The sequence below is a fragment of the Balaenoptera musculus genome, chromosome 13 (genome assembly GCF_009873245.2).
Source record: "Balaenoptera musculus isolate JJ_BM4_2016_0621 chromosome 13, mBalMus1.pri.v3, whole genome shotgun sequence".
NCBI lineage: Eukaryota > Metazoa > Chordata > Mammalia > Artiodactyla > Balaenopteridae > Balaenoptera > Balaenoptera musculus.
Genome location: NC_045797.1, coordinates 86,012,572 through 86,031,082, shown reverse-complemented (window position 1 = coordinate 86,031,082; position 18,511 = coordinate 86,012,572). Strand labels below are relative to the sequence as shown.

General features: G+C 50.5%; 2 protein-coding genes across 7 annotated transcripts in view; one reads left to right on the top strand and one right to left on the bottom strand.

The window, feature by feature from the left end:
• Positions 1-5,348: 5,348 nt before the first annotated feature.
• Positions 5,349-6,230, bottom strand: LOC118905804 (basic proline-rich protein-like). The gene has a single exon (XM_036872597.1). It carries the CDS (start codon positions 6,228-6,230, stop codon positions 5,349-5,351), a length of 882 nt encoding a protein of 293 aa, XP_036728492.1.
• The window catches only part of RNF144A (ring finger protein 144A), a 118,759-nt gene continuing 105,904 nt past the window's right edge, over positions 5,657-18,511 (top strand). For 3 of the 6 annotated variants that reach the window (XM_036872381.1, XM_036872371.1, XM_036872374.1), the window contains exon 1: positions 5,659-5,821. The gene's annotated coding sequence lies outside the window, so the exon portion shown is untranslated. Of the gene's footprint in view, positions 5,822-9,140; positions 9,267-18,511 lie in introns of all 6 variants that reach the window. The other 3 variants (XM_036872379.1, XM_036872372.1, XM_036872378.1) reach the window with 3 other exon arrangements.

Here is an 18,511-nt window from a genome sequence, read left to right as displayed (position 1 = left end):
GAGATTGAATAATCTCCTTAAAATAAAGTATCTTTAAAATCATAGCAGAATAAAAGTTAAATACAAAGAAATCAAATGGTTCTTAGAAACAAACAGAAACAAGAATCTCTAAAGGGGTCTCCAGGTCTGTTTAGGTCCAGAAAGGGTCTTTGCAGCCCCAGTTCTATTCTTACTCCCATGGTCCCCCAGAACTGTCCATCCACAGGTGGTACCCAAGGCCCCGTGGATCCTGGCCGCCCAGGACCCACCCTCCACCCTCATTTCTGGTAGACAAACCCACTGCCTCGCCCAACCAGATGACCCCGCCTGATGTGTCCCGGTTCTGCCCTCTGTGTCTGTGCTGGGGCTCTTCCCGCTGTTCACTATGTCCGGGTCAGCTCTCTGGGAAGCAGGCTCTGACATGGAAGTTTCCTGGCAGGGGATGCTCTCCCAATGGCTCTCGCAGGGAGTGGGGAGCAGAGGCCCTGGGAGGCGGTTGCGATAGAGCTTCAGCTGATGGGACGTGGCTGGGACCCTTCAGGAACGTTCCAAATTCATGCAGCTGAGCAGGCGTTTAACTCCCAATGGACCGATGAATGGAAGCACTGCCTCCAGACATCTGGGCGAGGCAGCTTCCTTTGGCAGAGGAGAATTTCCAGGAAGTGAGCTGTCGACACCCCCGCACTCCAGGCAGCTTGGGGAGTGAGTGCTGCCTGGAACCATGGTTCCATGTTAGGATGGAAGAACGCAGGTTCTATAGGCGGGTCTGTGCAAGGCACTACAGCATCGATCTGTCACATCTCACCCAAACCCTGTCCAGTGGGCGGAGCTCCATGTCCTGTTCCCCTCTCAGCCTTTATTGTAAACCTTTAAGACATTATACCACGTGGCCACACGCATGAGGAATGAGCTCCGGGCACCACAATCTCTGTTCTGATTCTCGCCTGATTTCCTCATGGTGTTGCCTTTCTGCCTCTCTGATACCTCCATTCCTTCCAGGTTCCCATATTCTCTGGCTCCTGGCCGCCTGCCTCAAACGTGCTCTCACGTCTAAGACTTGATGACTCATTCTACTTAGCTGGTACTGCACATTGACTCTCCTTAAGACCCACAGTGAATTACTGTGACTCGACAGCAAGTCTAGAACGAAGGCATTAGTAAGTGTAGACTAGGTTTCCATAGCTTAACACATGCAAGTGTACGTTCTTCTGGGAATTACCAGAAGAATTACCTAACAGGAGGTAACCCAGGGACCCAGACTGATTTCACCGTAGGGTCCAACCGTCTCACTAGGTGGCTGTGTGCTTACTGTGATGGGGACAGGCCGGGCCAGTTAGAGGTCTTGAAGTTCTTCTCTCTGCCTCAGCTCAGAAGTGACAGTCCTGTGCACAGTCTGGTGAACAAAATGAGCCACATGCCCCCTCCTACCTGCAAGGGGCTGGGAGATGTGGGGGAGCACGTAGATATTTAACGAGCATCAAATGTCTGCCCACAATTAAGTCCATCTAATGTTGAATATAACTTAGTCATTCCTTCAGAACTGGAAAAGCCTTTTAAAATTCTGTCAAGTCACAAGGGTCATATCCTATTGATTGTTCTAGAAAAGCAATATAATAAAACGTGAAAATAACTGAATCAGCCGAGAACCTTGAGTAGTAGTACCGTGGATGTCACTAACTGGCAGTGATCTTGGGACCTTCAAGGGCCACTTTAAACCTCAGTGTTTCTATGTGTGAAATGAAAAGATGAGATTAAATTTTCTCTCTGGTCTAAATGTCTGTGTAGAACCTATGGCCTTTGCCTCTGAGCCATGTAGAAGTACAAGGTAGCAGAGAGTCCTGGAAGACAAGATTCATCTGTTCCTTTAGACAAATATTTATTAAGTGCCCAGAACTTGTTACTGTGCTGGGGTTAGTGGTGAACAAGACAGAAAATGTTTTTACTTTCTGAGAGGGTGCCAGAAAAATATCTTTACTTTTTGATTAACATGGTAACCTTCTTGCTTATTAGCATGTACTTTATCACCTTGGTATGACATTTTTATATTTGTTATGAAATTATTCTCTAAATCGTAGTCACACATGGGCACTTTCTAGCTACTTGTATTAGTGTGCTAGGACTGCTGAAACAAAATCCTATAAGCTGAGTGGCTTAAAGAAGAGAAATTTATTTTCTCACAGTTTTGGAGGCTAGAAGTCTGAGATTAAGGGACCGGCAAGGTGGGTTCTTCCTGAGGGCTGAGAGGGAGAATCTGTTCCAGGCCTTCTCCTAGCTTCTGGGGTTTAGCTGGAATCTTTGCTGATGCTTAGTTTGTGGAGGCATCACCTCATCTCTGCCTTCACGTTCCCATGGTGTCCTCCCTGTGTGCCTGTCTCGAAATTTACCCTTTCTATGAGGACACCAGTTGTATTGGATTAGGGCCTACTCTTCTCCAGTACGACTTCATCGGCAACAACCCTATTTCCATATAGGGTCATATCAGGAGGTGGTGGAGGTTAGAACTTCAACCTATGAATTTGGGGGACACAATTCACCCCTAGCAGTGCTGTTGTTAAGTGATTGCAAGGATGAATTTCCCCTTCGCTTGTACTTTCTTTCCTGAAGTTCTGTTTTTCTTCCTTAAGCTATCATGCTTTGTTGTTTTGACCACACACTTTATTGTGACGGTAAGGTAGTTTTGCTTTTTTTGCATTTTCTCTCCACGTGTTCTGGGAAAATACCCGGAGCCTTGCATTTTTTCTAGCTCCAGGGGTCTTTGTACAGCAGAAGGCAGAGCTGCCCGAAGACAGCCTCTCTGGGTTCCTTATGCGATGCTCCACCTGCGGAGGAGATTATTTGGGACATCTAGGCTGGGAAGGAAAGAGAGGGGGTCTTTGTGGGAAGGGAGGCAGGGGCTGGACAAGGAAAGCTTTCCCAAGAGGCCCTGAGAGCGGCAGAGACTTGGCATCGCCCTGGGAGGCGGGGAACCTCTCAGCTTCCCGTGTACCTGGGAGAGAAGCTGAGCACAGCCTGCTTGCAAGGGACTGCAGGGCTTGGAGAAGGGACTGCTGGATGGACAGCGTGATGGGCTGAAGATGACAGGTTACATCCCATATCTCAGCACTGTAAAATCCCCCAGATTCCTGTCGCCTCTAGGGAGAGAGAAGTAGAACAACAACTGACATTTTGATTGCTTGCTACTCTAGAAATAAGGAATTGAATTTAAGTTAATTTTAAAAATTAAAGAAATGTGAATTTTCTATACTTTCAGAATGTGTGATTATGAATTCATACAAACTCCACTGTCTAAAAATGTTCTATTTTAAGCCACCAGTGTGAATCTTGAGCTTCGCTCAATTTTCTATGTAAAGGAGGAACTTCATAACAGACTTCCATTTCTCCAGCCTCTGGACCATTTATTTACTGTGGCACTGATTCCCTGGCCTGTAACCATCTAGCACAAGAATCTTGCCCTTAGTAGGTAATCAAAAAGGGGCTTGTTCAGAGAGTGAATGATGAGTCACATTGCCCACAGGCACAAACGCTTAGCAACAAAGGGTATTTTTTAAAGTGATCTTGACCTGACAAACCTCTGGGTGAGACGGTTGAGAGCCGTGACCTGTGCAGAGGGTCAGTCGGACAGAAAACCAACCAGTGATGGGTGGACGTGACCTTGAGAGACATTGGAGAGAACCAGGAAGGTTGCTCAGTGGCACAGCTCAGAGCAAATGACTCTAGTCTTTATTTATTGAGCACTTACTATGCTCAAGGCCCTCTGGGAAATTCCATACAAAATTACTTCATTGCTGTTCTACAGAATCTCACGACCTAATAAAATCAGGGAGTAAATATCCAAAGCATGAAGTCTAAGAGATGCCATGATCAGCATGGAGACAAACTATTATACAACTTCAGACTCCTGGAGATGGGGAAAGCAGTGATGGATTGGGAAGACTTCACGGAGAAAAACGACATTTGAGATGCAGTGTATGGCCTGGTGCAAACTGTATTGTCAACGATGGTGTCCTCCTTCCCCATCTCCCCAACAAAAATGATGTTAACAAAGACAAACAAACAAACATGGGAATGAAGTCACACACACACACACACACACACACACACGTCACTGCTTAAGGACCCAGTGGCTCAGTTGGGTAAGAAGTTGGCTTTGCACCTCAGCCCTCTTCCTGCCAGCCCTCCCCCCACCCCCATTCCCATGCCCCTGCTAACCATACAAACATCTGCATCTCAGTATGGCCCCATTCATTCTCCTCCCTGCTAGTTGCTGTCATCCTTTCATTCATTTAATCATTCATTCATAAGCAGTATCACACCAGTACATTCCTGGTACCACAACCAGTGTATAGAAGGGGTGAATATATTTTCTGTGACGCTCAGGCCTTTATGCAGAATCATTTTCATCTTCTGGTGAGAGGCTGGAGTAACCAAGTATTGTTGGAATTCTTCCCATTGTGCCTTTTCCTTGAAAGATGACATTTGTACAAAGAATTAGACAAAGACATCAGAAGTGCTCATTCATATTTGGGGAGGAAAAATATTTACCAGAATAACTTCTCAATGTAGATGAGAAGATTTATTATGGTTATGATTATTATTTTTAAAAAGATGGTTATGTCGTAGAGGAAGGCAAATGATGCAGTGTCAAGATAGTTTAGAGTCTTGTAGTTTGGGGGAAAATGAGACAAATAACAGCTAAGGACTATGGAATCCTTACAATTTTCCAGTTATGTTGAGATTGCTCTATGCATATTTGCCTTATTTAACCCCTGCCAAGATCTCGATGACCATCTGTATTTTTCAGATAAGAAAATCAAAGCACAGAGAAGTTAAGTAACTTGCTTAAGGTCACTGGGCCCGTAGGTGATGGCATTAGAATTCGTGTTGAAGAAAGCTATGGTGGTGGGTTTTCCCATACTTCTGGAGAAAAGAGTCTGTCTATTGAAGGAGGCATTCTTTCATAGGCACCAATAGGTTTTGTTCAGATACGCATGCCTGAGACATATAATTTAGCACTGGTGCAACTTCCAGCTACTAGAGGGAGTGGCAAAGAGAAATCTTACAGGAAAATTCTACCTTCAAAGATCTTTGGCTCTAGCAAGCTAGAAACCCCAAGAATAGGAAATAAACTGCTGTGCCTGGATCTCGGGAATCCCCAGAAGGAAGGACCAGACAAGTTGCCTCCTCTTCTCCGTCCGTCCAAGCAATCAGGTAGTGGGAGGCAAAGACATTTCACGTGACGCTGGCGTGGAAAGACCCTCAGCCTTCATCTCAAGGTCCCCACACGCCGGGGCATCAAGCCGAGGTTCTGGGAGCCCCGATCTGCTCTGAGGCAGTGCTCTTTCTATCACCCGGCTAAGAGTGTTTTGGGGTCACCCATTTCTCTCCCGTCTTGCTGATCGTTTCTCCCCGGCGCATGGGCATCTGGGGCAGTCTTCTGGATGCCTCCGGACGACGCGCCCCGTGCTCCTCTTGGCGGCGTGAGGTCCGGGTGGTCCTCGGGCACCGGGTGTCCCCGCGGGCCTGCGCGGCCGAGGGCGGGGCGGGGCGCGGCGGCGGGCGCGGCGGGCGGGCGGCAGGGGGCGCTGCGCGCCGGGCGGGGGCGCTCGGGCCGAGCCTGTGCTCCCCGCGTCTTTGTGCCACTCGGCGCCGCCGCCCACTCTCCCCCCGCGGGCCGTGCGCCCCGGCTGGAGGGCGGGCGGGAATAAAGGGCACCTCCGGGCGGGGCGGCGGACGCGCAGCGCGGACACCCGGCCCCGGACCGCGGACCTAGGCGCGGCGCGCGGAGCCCCGCCCGTGGCCGAGCAGGAGCGGCGGCCCCGGGGCCCCTGCCGCGCGGGACCAGGTGGGTGACGCGCGTCCCCTTTGTGTCGGCCTCGCGGGAGCCGGGCGCGGCCGAGGGGCCCGAGAGAGGTGGCCGCGCCGAGCCGGCCTCGGGCGCCGGCAGCGGGCAGGGGCGGGGGCCGGTCCGCGCCCGGGGCGCCACCCTGGCCCTGCCCCTCGGTGGCTCCAGTGCCGCGACCCCTTCGGGACCCCGCCCGCCTCCCGGTCCGCCGGGTCTGCAGCGCCGCGTCCCCGCGCTCCGGCAGGTCCCGCGGACGAGGTGGCGGCCCTGGGTTGGGGGCCGCGGGACGGACCACCGCGGTGGACGGGGTCTGGCGAGGGCGAGCCGCCGGGGCGCGGGGCGGGGGGGGCCGTCGGGAAGGTTCAGCCCGGCCAGAGTGGGCCGGCGCCGCGTCCTCCGCGGGGCACATCCCGGCGCCCGGTGCCCGCGGCCGCCCGCCTCGCTCCTCCAAGCCGTCCCCTCCCCAGGGGCGCGCGGAAAGTTCCCTGCGGGTCTCCCCGCCCCACCCTCCGGCGGTGGCTGCCCAGCTTCCCCGTACCGTCCTGGGCACCCAGCTCCGGGCGCTCCTGCGAGCCTGGAGGCTCAGGGTCGCGGGGAGGAAGGGGTGCCTCGTGCACCCTAATGATCTCCATAGGCAGACCTCTGGATGGGCACTCCAGAAGTTCTCTCTGCCTGCCCTCTTCCCAGTGAACAATTATAATAATAATAAAAATCTCGCTCGACAAGTATCCCGTGCTGGCCTCGTGCCAGGCCTAAGGCAGGCGGGGTGAGGGAGCCCCAGGGGAGTATCCCCAGGGGGTCCTGCTGCCCTGCGGGGGGAGGGAGCTCTGGTCCCTGAACTAGAAACGGACCTCACATCTTGCTTTGAGCTGTTGTGGGAGGAAAGCCTTTTTCTAGGAGCGGGCCTGGGGATCTGATAAGGACACATTCCAGTGAATCTGGCCTGGGGCAGCTGGCAGATAAGCTGTGCGGATAGTGAAGTGTGAGACGGGAAGCGGATAGTGAAGTGTGAGACGGGAAGCGCGGTGTGCGGACACCTGCCTGAAGAGCTGTGAGCTCGGTGCGTGCCCACGAGGTAGAGGCAGGGGGAGGAGGGGCCCAGCTGCCGGGGAGCCTGGTACTGGGTCAGAGCCTGAAGGAGGGGCAGGTTCTAGGTGACAGGAAGGGCCCCAGGGCAGAAGGAACTGCCCAGCGGAGGAAGGGGGAAGGAACACAAAGTGTGACCCTCGAACTTTCCCCCAGGCCTGCAGCCCAGGTGTTCCCTTTCCTGGTACTGAGACTCGGGACCTGGTCTTCTTCAGTTTTCCAGCACCTTTTTAATTTTTGCTTTTATTATTTTTTAGAGAGTGCAAAGGAATTATGCCTAGAGCGGTCAGATGAGGGTAGATGGTGAAATTCTGAATTCCAGGCCTCCTTTGGCCTTGATCCTGTGGCAGTGGGCGCCATTGATGCTTTTGGAGAGTGAGCTGGGCCCTGGTTTAGAGTGGTGAAGGCGTGGTTGAAGGATGGGGACCACACCTTACTGTCCAGTGTGGGGTGTGTCGCCTTTAGTCCCCGGCGTGGGCTTCCACCTGTGCCCCTTATCAAAGGTCAGGCATGGATTCAGGAGAAAACAAGGTGCAAATGACCTAATTTTAATGGGAGGGGCCTTTTCCAGATCCAGCACCACTGGGGTTTGGGAGGTTGTTTAAAGAAGCTCTGATTCAAGTGTCAGGACGCTTGGAAGAGGAGCTGGAAGGGAGAACTCAAGGGCTAGGGGCAGAGCTGCAGCTGGCGGGTGATGGTATGGGCGCCCACGGGCCGTGAAGATGGCGGTACTGAAACCTGCAAGAGCACTTTCCAATCCCTGTGTTTTAGAAGCGTATTCCAGTGCCCTTACTTTGATCGCGTGTAATCCCTGCATCCAGGTCTTCACCTGAGTTCAGGGCTTGGCTTGTGGGCTCGATGTGGTCTGGGACTTGGAAGGGACTGCCCACACTTCAGTTGAAGCTGCTGGCATTTAGCGGGTGAACGTGCCGCTAGGCCAGACGGCGGCAGGGCCAGACGCCGGGAGCCACGTTGCCTGTTTTTTCCACTGTGGTTCATAATTTGTCCCCACTGCCTTCTTTTGTGCACATTTCTCCTCCTTCTTGAGAGCCTTTCTCTCTGGTGTAGAGACAGGGGAAGTCTGTCCCCGCAGACTGAACATCACAGAGCTCGCTGGTCAGCACAGATCACCAGGCCAGCTGGCCCACTGTGACTGAGGGCACTGTGGGCTGGAGGGGGGAGGTCAGGGGCCCCAGTGACACAGAGGGCCATGGCTGGCCTGGGCCTGGCGTCAGCTCTCCCGACGGTCTGGTGTTCTTTCTCCTGTTCCACCCTAGAACTGGGAGGATGGAGACGTGTCAGCTGCCCTGGGGTCTGGTGGTCTGGAGCCCCTCAGACTCTTCCAGGGCATCTGGCCAATAAGGACCTCCCCTGGATCCCGCGGGTGTGGAAGATCAGAGGCAGCCATGAGGCTGTGGGTAGAATGGAATGCTTCTACGGAAGATGGACCCTCTCCGTATTCCCTTGGGTAGTTTCCTACCTTGGAGACCCGAGAACTAAGTTGAAGGTTCTTTCCTTTAAGACTGGAAAAGTCATGTGAGGCAATCGTTTCTGGAACCGGCCTCCTCTCTCCTTTGTTTCTGCATTACTGACACACATGAATACCTTTTCTTAATTAGATGAAGAAATTAAATGGAAGCAACTGTTCACATACCTGCTGGGGATTCGTGCTGAAAGGCAGAGCTTGTACAACTTTCTGACCCAGCTCTGTGACCTTGAGCAAGTGTTTTAACCTCCCTGTGTGGCCCCAGTTCCTTCAACTGTGAAACTGAGGTGTTGGTCTAAATGATTTCCAAGATCCAGATATAAAAATGTGCTGCTTTAAAGGTCTTTTCCAGGAGCATCAATATTGCCAATGCAACCATTTTTAAAGAATTTTGCAAGAAAAAACATTATATATATTTCTGCTTTCAGAACAATGGCTTTTCTCAAAGATGATAATTTGAGAGATGGGCTTTGAAGAGGGTGGCTCCTTGGTGATGAGAGTCTGCATCTTCCTTCTTTCCTGGAATCTAAAGCCTGAATCGGATTGTGTTTCCTGAATGGCCTATAGATAGACGCAGAGTAGGGCTTTCACCAAGAAGCAAGTAGACAAGCTGGATGCAGTGTTACAGAGAAAAAATAAGTTCCTGGGGAGCATGAAGAAGCATGTCAACCAACATGTTATAGTCTCCTGGAGTTTGGCTCTGGAGTTTGGAACAGTAGGTGTTCATTTAGTGTTTTCCATCACCAGGTGCTGATAGGAAGTGCTCTGTGTGCTCGGACCCAGTTCTCACTTGGCCCGTAGGACAGGCATCTCTACTGTCCCCAACCTACCGAGGTGAGAGGGACAAGGAGAAGGTGTGGCGTCCGAGGCCAGGTACGTGGTACATGTTGAAGCTGGCACGGAACTCAGAGTCCTGTGGAAAAGGATATCTTCCGTGACCTTGAGGCGGCTACGGTCTGGGGGGCGGAAGGTAGCCAGTCACAGATTGTTCTAGCGCTGGTGTCGGTGTGCACCGTGCAGTGGGGCATGGTGAGCAGTCTGCCCGCTGGAGCCATTGGTGCTGGCTAGGACCTGAAGGATGAGTCCCGGTTAACCAGGCGAATGAGAAGGTCAGGGTCAAATTCTGGGGCTGGGAACAGCAAGAAACTGCCCGGGGTGGGAAGGGAATTTCGGGCCGGCCCAGTGGGGCTGAGGCCCTGTCCTGCTGGAGGGTGGCCCGGCTCTCTCTGAACCCTGTTCAAACCAAGCTCCTGGGTGCAACGCCGCTGCTTTCACTTCTGGAATCTTCTGGGCCATCCCAGCAGTGCGGGGGACTTTCGTTCTTTGGTGTCGGAGCCTCTGTCCTAGAAGTCTTCCCTCCTTTTCCCTTCCCGCCCCCGGTTTCCTCGGTAGGGGAGAGAGGCTTCAGGGAAGATGAGAGGAAGCCCAGCAGCAGCCGTGGTGGTTTTTACAGCCCAGCGTCACCACGCCCTGTCTGCGGGGTCACCTGAGCAAGGCTGCTGTGATTCCCCAGGTGGTGGCAGCCGGGCCTGCAGTGGGGACGCTCGGAGCTGGAAATGAGCCCCAGCGAAGAACGGCAGTGAGACGGGGGTCACCCCTGCTCCTGCCGGCTCCACCCCGCAGGCAAGAACCCGGGCGGAGCCGGTGGGGCAGAGGGTTCCAGACCCGGAAGATGGAACCCGATGGTATGGTTGACCTGGGACATGTTTTGGCCTCCAAAGGGTCAGTTTTCAAACAGTCCTTTGAAACAGGGCATGTTTGACGTTGAGGTGGCAGCGTTTCAGGGTGGTTTGGAGGGAGGTGAGCTGTGCAGTCTGCATCGAAGGAGAAGAGAGTGCCTTTCGGACTCCCGCTGACCCGCTAGCCGCGCAGGTAGCCAGGGGGCCGTTCCTTGACGGTCTGTCTCTGCATCTGGGACGTGCTACCTGGCCGGCGGCAGGTGGTGTGTGCATGCCCTCCCTGCTTGTCCTCTGTAGCTGGCAGGTCTGCAGGCGCTCCCACGTTCCAGAACAGCCCCGCTGGTCACCCCTTGCGGCCCCCTCTGCGGGGAGGCTTGCCCACACACCCTACAGGAAGGGCAGCCTCCTGGGCACAGCGGCTGCTTTCTCCCCCGGCTCATGGGTGGAAAGTGCGCAGACCTCTGCATTAGGGGCCTCTTTGACCTCAAGGTAGGACAATCTCTTCAGTAGGTGTTCTGAGGCCAGAATCATTCAGATACTGTTTCACTTTCCCGGGACGATTTTTGTGGTTCCCAGTGGTGTCCGCCTCCAGGCTCACCACTGACCTCTTGTCACTTTCCTGCTGAGACACCGTTGTTTGTTAAGTCACGCATGTGCCCCTGGATCGAGCTTCCGAGATTCTTCCCACTTGGTTCCAGCCCATCTTTCCAGGCTGATCTGTCCGCAGCTTCCACACGTAGGCCCTGGAACATTCTCCCACCACCTCCACGTGCCAAATTCCTAATGATCCTTCCAGGCTTCACACACATGTTGCCTTTTTCTTAAAGCTGTGGGATCATCGACGTGGGGGCCGTGGAGGCCAACTCCGCCAGCACTGGCGTCTTGCAGATGAGAAAATGCAGGCGCGGAGCAGAGAGGACGGAATGGCAGACCTGGGACTCCAGCCAGGCCCCTGTCCTTCCAGGCCCCAGCCTCCTCTTTCTCCCGTGAGCTGGGAGCCTCTTCTCTACCAGGTGTTTCCACAGCAACATTTTTTCAGAAGCTGTAATTGCACTTAAACCTCTCTAATCTAATCTAATTTTGCTGTAACTTTATCATTTCTTTTTTTTTTTTTTTTTTTTTTTGAACTCTACTTTTTAATGGTTGGCTTTGTTCATCACTGAATTTTTGTCTTGTCTTTTGTTTTTCCCTCCTATCATTTCTTTTACTAAATTATAAGCTCTACGAGGGTAGGAACTTCTTCATGTTTGCATTCCCTCAGTGCCTATCGTGCTCTCTCTAAATGAATTTTTGCTCTGTGATTGAAACCAAGATAGAGAAACCTGGTTCAAAAGGGAAGCTGAGGCAGGTTATCGACAAGGAGATGGGATCAGGGTTCACATTCTGTTCTCCAGCAAGATCTGAGCAAATCGAGAGATGCTTTCTCTTTGGGGAGGTCAGGCCACAGAGCAGGACACTGCAGGATGCGTTCATGAGGATGTCGGGGACCCGGGGCTGAGGATGAGGCTCCATCAGCCTCACGAGTCTGGATCTTTCTAATGGGAGACAGAGGTGCTCTAGGTAAAGAGGTGGTCAGGGTTCCTGGAGGGTTTGCCAGGTGAACGTGGTGGGGACCCTCGAGTCACATGGAAGAACGGAGCTGTTAGAGGTTCTGTACCTACAGGGCATGTAAGATAATCCATAGTGGTGGGCGTGTTCTCTGTCCCCGAGGAGTCTATTTTTTGAGTGCCTTCCCCTCTGCTTTGGTGCATGAGGCCAGTTTGCATTCTAGAGCATCCTGTAGGCTGTGTGTTCCCAGAGCAGCTTTGCTCTGGGAAGTGGGAAGGCTTGCAGACACCCTGGGGGGCTGGCTGTTGGTTATGACATTAAGAACATAAAGAAACAAACAGTCCCATAAATTGATTTTTCCTGACACCCTGATTGCCACACGGTACTTTTTGGTACCACATGCATGGCTCATAGCAGTCCTAGGACAATGGAATACAAAAAGCTTCCCGATGGCTTTCAGAGCTGGCGCCTCGGGAGCCGAATTTGTTGGTGGAAACTGTATATTTCTTCCTAATCGCTTGGCAGGGGTGAGGCAGCACCAGTGCTGGTGTGGACCAGACAGAGCTGGCTGTCCCTGCTGAGATCGCAGTTGCTTCTTCTTCTTTCTTCTTTATGTCTTGATGAAGCATTAGCCTGAGATAGTGGGAGGTAGAGCGGTGGGTGGGCTGGATGTATGAGAAGAAGAAAAACGGGATCTTTAGTCCCTCAACTCGTGGGACCCTAAGAAATTGCCTCTGCTTCCGTGTTTATTCTCCCCGCTTCTCCCAGTCTCGCTCATTGAGACCTTCCTAACTTCCCTCTTGTCCTCAGGCAGACGTATGATGCTATAGACCCAGGCTTTGTGTGCCCCCCCAAATTCGTATGTTGAAACCTGACCCTCAGTGGGATGTTGCTAGGAGATGGGGACTTTGCAAGGTGATAGGTTTAGATGAGGTGGTGAGGGTGGGGCCCCCATGAACGGGATTAGTGCCCTTGTATTGATAAAATAGACCCCAGAGAGCTCCCTCGCCCTTCTCTGTGGCAGGATGTGGTGAAGACTGCTGTCTGTGAACTAGAAATGGGTCTCACCAGACCCCAGATCTGCTGGCACCTCGTTCTTGGACTCCCAGCCTCCAGAACTGTGAGGAATAGATGTTTGTTGTTTAGAAGCCACCCAGTCTGTGGAATTTTTGTTAGGGAAGTCTGGATGGACTAAGATAGGCAAACTGGCTCATCACCAGTCATATTGGGGGTGAACCCACTCTGCTGATCATCTTCAGAGACCCTGATAAGGTCATGTTCCCAGACGCTGGGACCTAGGAGTTCAGCATATCTTTTGGGGACACAGTTCAGCCCATAACACACATCTCCCAGTGCCACGCAGTACATGTGCGTATGTCCTTGTATGTTACTGAATGTCTGGCCAGCAATACAACACTCCCTGTGTCCTCGGTGACAAGGCACGGAAGGGGCTGGTGGCTGGCCTTGGTTCAGCTGCTCTGACAACCCAGGGTCTCCTGTGTCTGCACCATCTTGCCCTGGACCCCGGGGCCAGGTGGCTCTCCAGGCTGCACTCACATCCGTGTTTAGGTAGCCGGAGAGGTGGGGCAGTTGGTGTCAGATCCATTTGTCTTTCTTTATCATGGAAACCACCCTTTCCAAAAGCACCACGGCTGCCTCTGTTTCTGTCTCATTGCACTGGGCTGGACGGCAGCTCCGGGGAGTAAGAGAAGCTGGGAACGTGAGAGACCACGGGAGCAGGGAGAGCGTCTCCGAGTGGACGGGACGGGACAGGGCTTCCGGTGTGGTGCGTGGCTAGACTGTGATTTAGTACAATGTCTTTGCTGCTCTCACTTGATCTTCTCTGAAAGGCAAAAATCCTTATGGGATGAGGTCCAGACCACCGTGCACGTGGCTTAAATGTTCTTAGTGTCTCGCCAGGGTAGTGCAAGCACACCTGAATCTCCCGTGGATATTTGTGGTTTGGGGTGCAATGAGGGTCAGGAAATCAGTCCAGTCTTGTTCATTTCTGTATCCCTCTAACACCTGGCACACGGTGCCTGGGACACGGTAGGTGCCCAGTACATATTTGTTGAACTTAGTAGGCGTCTTTTTCCTTCAAAGACGTTCGAGTCCAGAAACAATATCGTCATTCCTTCTTTCTTTTTGTTCATTCATTCACTTGGCAACATGGTTTTGGTCCTGGGGGTTGAAAGGCAGATTAAGGAATAGACAGTGAGGGTGAGCCATGGGCGGGGTTGGGGGGGACGGACTGGTGAGGCGTTTCTAGAACAAGATAGGGTGTGCCGTTCAGTAATCAACAGGACGGACAGGTATCAATCTCGTAAACTTTTGTAATTTTATAAAATCCAGTTTCACTAAAAACAACCACTTGGGACACATAGGAATTTCCACGTAGCAACACCGCTCGCTCTCCATTTCTCCTATTTGTGAAATAGCTCCAACGTAAGGTGCATGCTTTTTAATATGCTCAATAAATATTTATTGAGCCCTCACGCTAAGCCAGGTCCTGGGCTGTGGAATGTGCAAACGTGAATAAGTCTCTGAAGGAAATGTTTTCAGTTTGTCCTTCAATGAATGTACCCTTCCTATAGCAGAGTGGCCGGGAACAGTTCTTATCTGTTAATACTTTAATCACTCCTAGGATTCTTTTCCTTTGGCCTGAAGCCATGCTTCCTTGATAGTGACCTTGTTTTCTCCCTGTCCCCAGCCACATGCAGCTGGTCCAGCCTTTGTCCAGGAGGACCAGCTCGACTGCCCGCGGGGGCCGCTGGTTGGAGGCCTTGGGCTGTGTCCTGGGGCCTGACAGATAAGGCCTCTCTTTGGGGACCTCTTCCTGGTACAGCAGGAGCAAACCAAAGGCGGGCAGGCAGCGGGGAGTGCGGGTGGAGGCCCGGGCTGTCCAGGCAGCAGCCACTGGCCCCGTGGGGCTGCTGAGCCCTTGAACTGTGGCCAGTCCCACGTGAACTGTGCCCTGAGTGTAGAAAGCATCTGGCTTCCAAGATCTAGTGTGAAAAACAGAATGCAAGATGTCTCATTAATAACGTTGAAGTTGATTACATGTTGAAATGATTTTAGTTTGGCTGTATTGAGTTAAATATATTACTAGAATGAATTTCCTTTGCTTATTTTTACATTTTTTTTTTTTTTTTAATGTGGATACCAGAACATTTAAAATTACCGATGCGGCTCTCCTGATATTTCCTTGGACTGATGGTCCGAAGGGACTTGGAGGGGTGAGTTTCTTTTTCAGCTGACAGACCTTGTGACCAGCCTAGCCCTGCCCCCTTCTAGAACCTGGCCACCCGGGGACTTGGCACTGGTGGGCCAGCCAGGAGCCGGTCGGTCTGGGCCTGGCTTGTGTCGAGTTTACTGTCACTGGACGGTTCTGTCTTGAGTTTAGTCCTGGATGCTTGAGATTCCTGCCCAGCTCGGCCCATCCTCTTCAGCCTTCGCTATTCAGATTCAAGCGTTCCACTGAGTCCATTCAGTACCAATTCAGATGCAAGTCCGTGGACTTTTATGTTTAATGTGTAAAAGGAGGGGCTCGCCTTAGATGAACATTTTTCTTTACAAAGCTCCTTGATCATTGAAATCTTCCTTGACTGTCAACTTCCGGCCTCGGGTTAATAGCCGCAAGCCCTCCTGGTTTTCTCTCCCGAGTCCCCCGTGGCTCACAGTGTCCACCTGGCTTGCCCTGGGACATCGGCTTCTGGCTACCCGCTGTCGAGGGTCAGGTCAAGTGCATCCAGCAGTCCTCCACCACTAGATGCCCAATGGAGACTGGTTGAGAGAATCCTCTCCCACACATGTCCCCTCTTGGTGAATCTTGCCACCCGTGCCTGGCCTGAGTCCACACATCTCGCCTAAGATGTTCTAGAGTGTTTTCTCCAGCTGGTCAGCCGCCCACCCAGGCATCCTTCTCTAGCTGACCTCCGGAAAGCTGTCGTCCTCATTCCCGGCAACGGTGCCTGCCTTGTTTGCATCCCCGCTTTCAGAGCTGCCAGCTTTTTTTCCCTGCACCTTTGAGATGTGTTTCTTTCGCCAGCCCTTTCCATTCTCTGGCCTGCCGTCCTTGGCTGGCTGTATTCCCTGCCGTCACTGGACACACTGCCATGGTCCAGGGCGTCCCAGGATACCTCTGCCTCCACGCTCCACATCACCTGCCTTTCCCTGCATCCCAGGCTCACCTCTGCTTTCCTGACTCGGCACTCTGCCTTCTCCTGTGGCCATCCTGGCTCACCAGCTGCTTCTCTTCCTGCCGGTTCCCGGGAGCTCTGCGCGGCCCCTTTGGCCCTCATCCTGTCCCTGAACTGCCCTGGCATTTTGTGGATGACACGGAGTTGAGTCAGCGTCCTTTTACTGCCGATCACAGCAGGCACGGTGCCTAGGGCCTGCGAGCTTTGCAAAACTGAGTATTTTAAAATCCTGGAAACAAGTATTAGCTCCAAAGTATTAAAAAAAAAAACAAGAAAAGAAAAGAAACCCAAAACCTGAAAAGCCAAAATTGGTGGTAATACCCGTGTCGTGTTATGTCAACAAAATATAACTGTCATTTAGTCAGCTGAGAGTTAAGACACAGTCATATAGAAAATCATATTTAACCTGAAATGAGGGTACTCTTTAGTGTTTGGCATGATTCATGGTGGGGCCTCTGGGAGTAAAACATCCCTGAGGGAAGCACTGCTCTCCATGCTTCTGCCTTCTGAGATTCAGGCTTCCCCATTTATTTGTCACACTCTCCTCGCTAAATGGCAGGCCAGGCCTATCACTCAGTTTTGAATTCCCAGCACAGGGCCTTTTACACCCAGCTTCAGTGTGCTAAAACTTTTATCGCAATTCAGTACGTTAAAAACATAAATAAATAGGGGACATTAAGATGCTGCCTGAAGGTTTAAAAGTTTTCTCTTTTTTCTGAAACATTACCATATGGTAGTTTTTAAAACCACTGACATTTATAAACTGACCCCACGTGACAAAAACCCTTAGATGAACTGCTAATAAAAATAATCATCTAGAAGCTGCAAATATAGTTTGTATCATTTTAGCTTAAATTGTATGTGGATCTTTCCTTCTATGGACCCTATGTACTTTATACCACACTGCTTATCTAGAAACCGGTCTAGTTACAGTGTAACTACCATTATGTGATAATAAATACCTTGGGTTGTAAGATAAAAAATTTCTGGGTTAAATTTTTTTTTAATTGAAAAACAATCCGAAGATAAGTTAAGCTACAGGGAACATTTGCTAATATGATGAAGTGGGCTCTGCTGCGGAGCGGGGAGCGTTTAAATATAAATCATGTTGCCTCAGCAGGAAGAATGAATTTCTAGGTCTAATCTGGGGGAAGGGATGACTGAAGGATAAATGCATGATTTTTATTTGTAACCGCATGATTACTTCAGACAGTTGCACTTTGGAGAATTTTGCTCAAGGGAATGATACTAAATCTGGAGAAAAAGAAGTGCTTTAGGCCCAAATGCTCTTCATTTGTTTCTTTGTGTGTTTTTAATAATAGCCCCAAATGGCAAACATCTAAATATGGATAAGTGAATATCCCGCTCTTATTTGGTAAGATTTTTAGAGATTATGGTCATGGGAAAATGTTTAAAATATATCATTAAGTGAAAAAAATTATGAGACTGAAGACCTTTAACCTCTCTGTAAATGGTCCCATTTTATCCATCTAAAAAGTGAGACTAGTACTAGGGCTACTTCTTTTTCGGGGCTCCTCTGAGGATTTCATAAATCGCCAGTGAGAAAACCTGAAGAAAAGCCTTTAAGCTCTATCCAAAAGGCAGAGTCACAAATAAGTCTTCAGAGTTCCACAGGGACGGAGGCAGCCAGGTATGAGATGTGAGGAAGTGGTGAGGGGTCTGGGAACTCGGACAAATACTGCCTCTAAATGAACTCAAATTCCATCTGGGAAGCACGTCCCGGTTGGATACAATACCGCCCTTCTGGTCCACAAAAATGGAAAGTATTAGACCCATCAAGGCTGTTATTTTCTCTAGCTTTTCAGCTGTTTCTGTTGACAACAGTCTAAATGAAATAATGCCACATTTCTTCCTTTCCTTATTTTTCTCTTTTGATTGTTGTTTTGCTTTAAATTTTCAGTGAAAATGCCCTAAACTACTGCATTGCTGGTAGACACAGCAGATACAGGCTATGGGCTGAGGTTAGTCCTACATGCATTTCTTATTGAAAGCTCACACTCCTTATGTTTTATGTACCATCTTAACCATCACAATTTTAGCCTAGCTAGATGTTTATCAATTTTATTGATCTTTCAAAGAATCAGCTCTTGGTTTTGTTGCTTTTCTCTGTTTTGTTCTGTTTATGATTTCATTGATTTTTGCTCCAGTTTTTATGTCTTTTCTTCTGCTTGTTTTAGGCCTAAGTTGCTCTCTTTACTCTAGTTTTCTAAAGAGGAAGCTTTGATTATTGGTTTTAGATCTTTCTTATTCTGGCGTATAGGCATTTAATGCTATAAATTTCCCTGTCGGCACTGTGTTTGCTACATTCTGCTCATCTTGATAAGTTATATTTTAATTTTCATTCAGTTCAAAATATTGTTAGTTTCTCTTGAGACTTCTTCTTTGGTCCATGTGTTATTTAGAAGTGTGCTGTTTAATCTCCAGATAGTTGGGGATTTTCCAGCTATCTTTCTGTTATTGACTCCCAATTTAATTCCATTGTGATGTGAAAGCATACTCGGTATGATTTTTGTTGTTTTTGTTAATTTGTTAAAATGTGTTTTATGGCCTGAAGTGCTCCATATGAACTAGAAGAATGTGTATTCTGCTGTTGTTGGATGGAATATTCTATGTGTCAAATAAATCAAGTTGATTGTTTAGTGCTGTTCAGGTCAGCTGTGTACTAACTGCA

Coding starts and splice junctions, on each gene's coding strand:
- LOC118905804 (XM_036872597.1), bottom strand. CDS start 6,230: ATGTGCCCCGCGGAGGACGCGGCGCCGGCCCACTCTGGCCGGGCTGAA.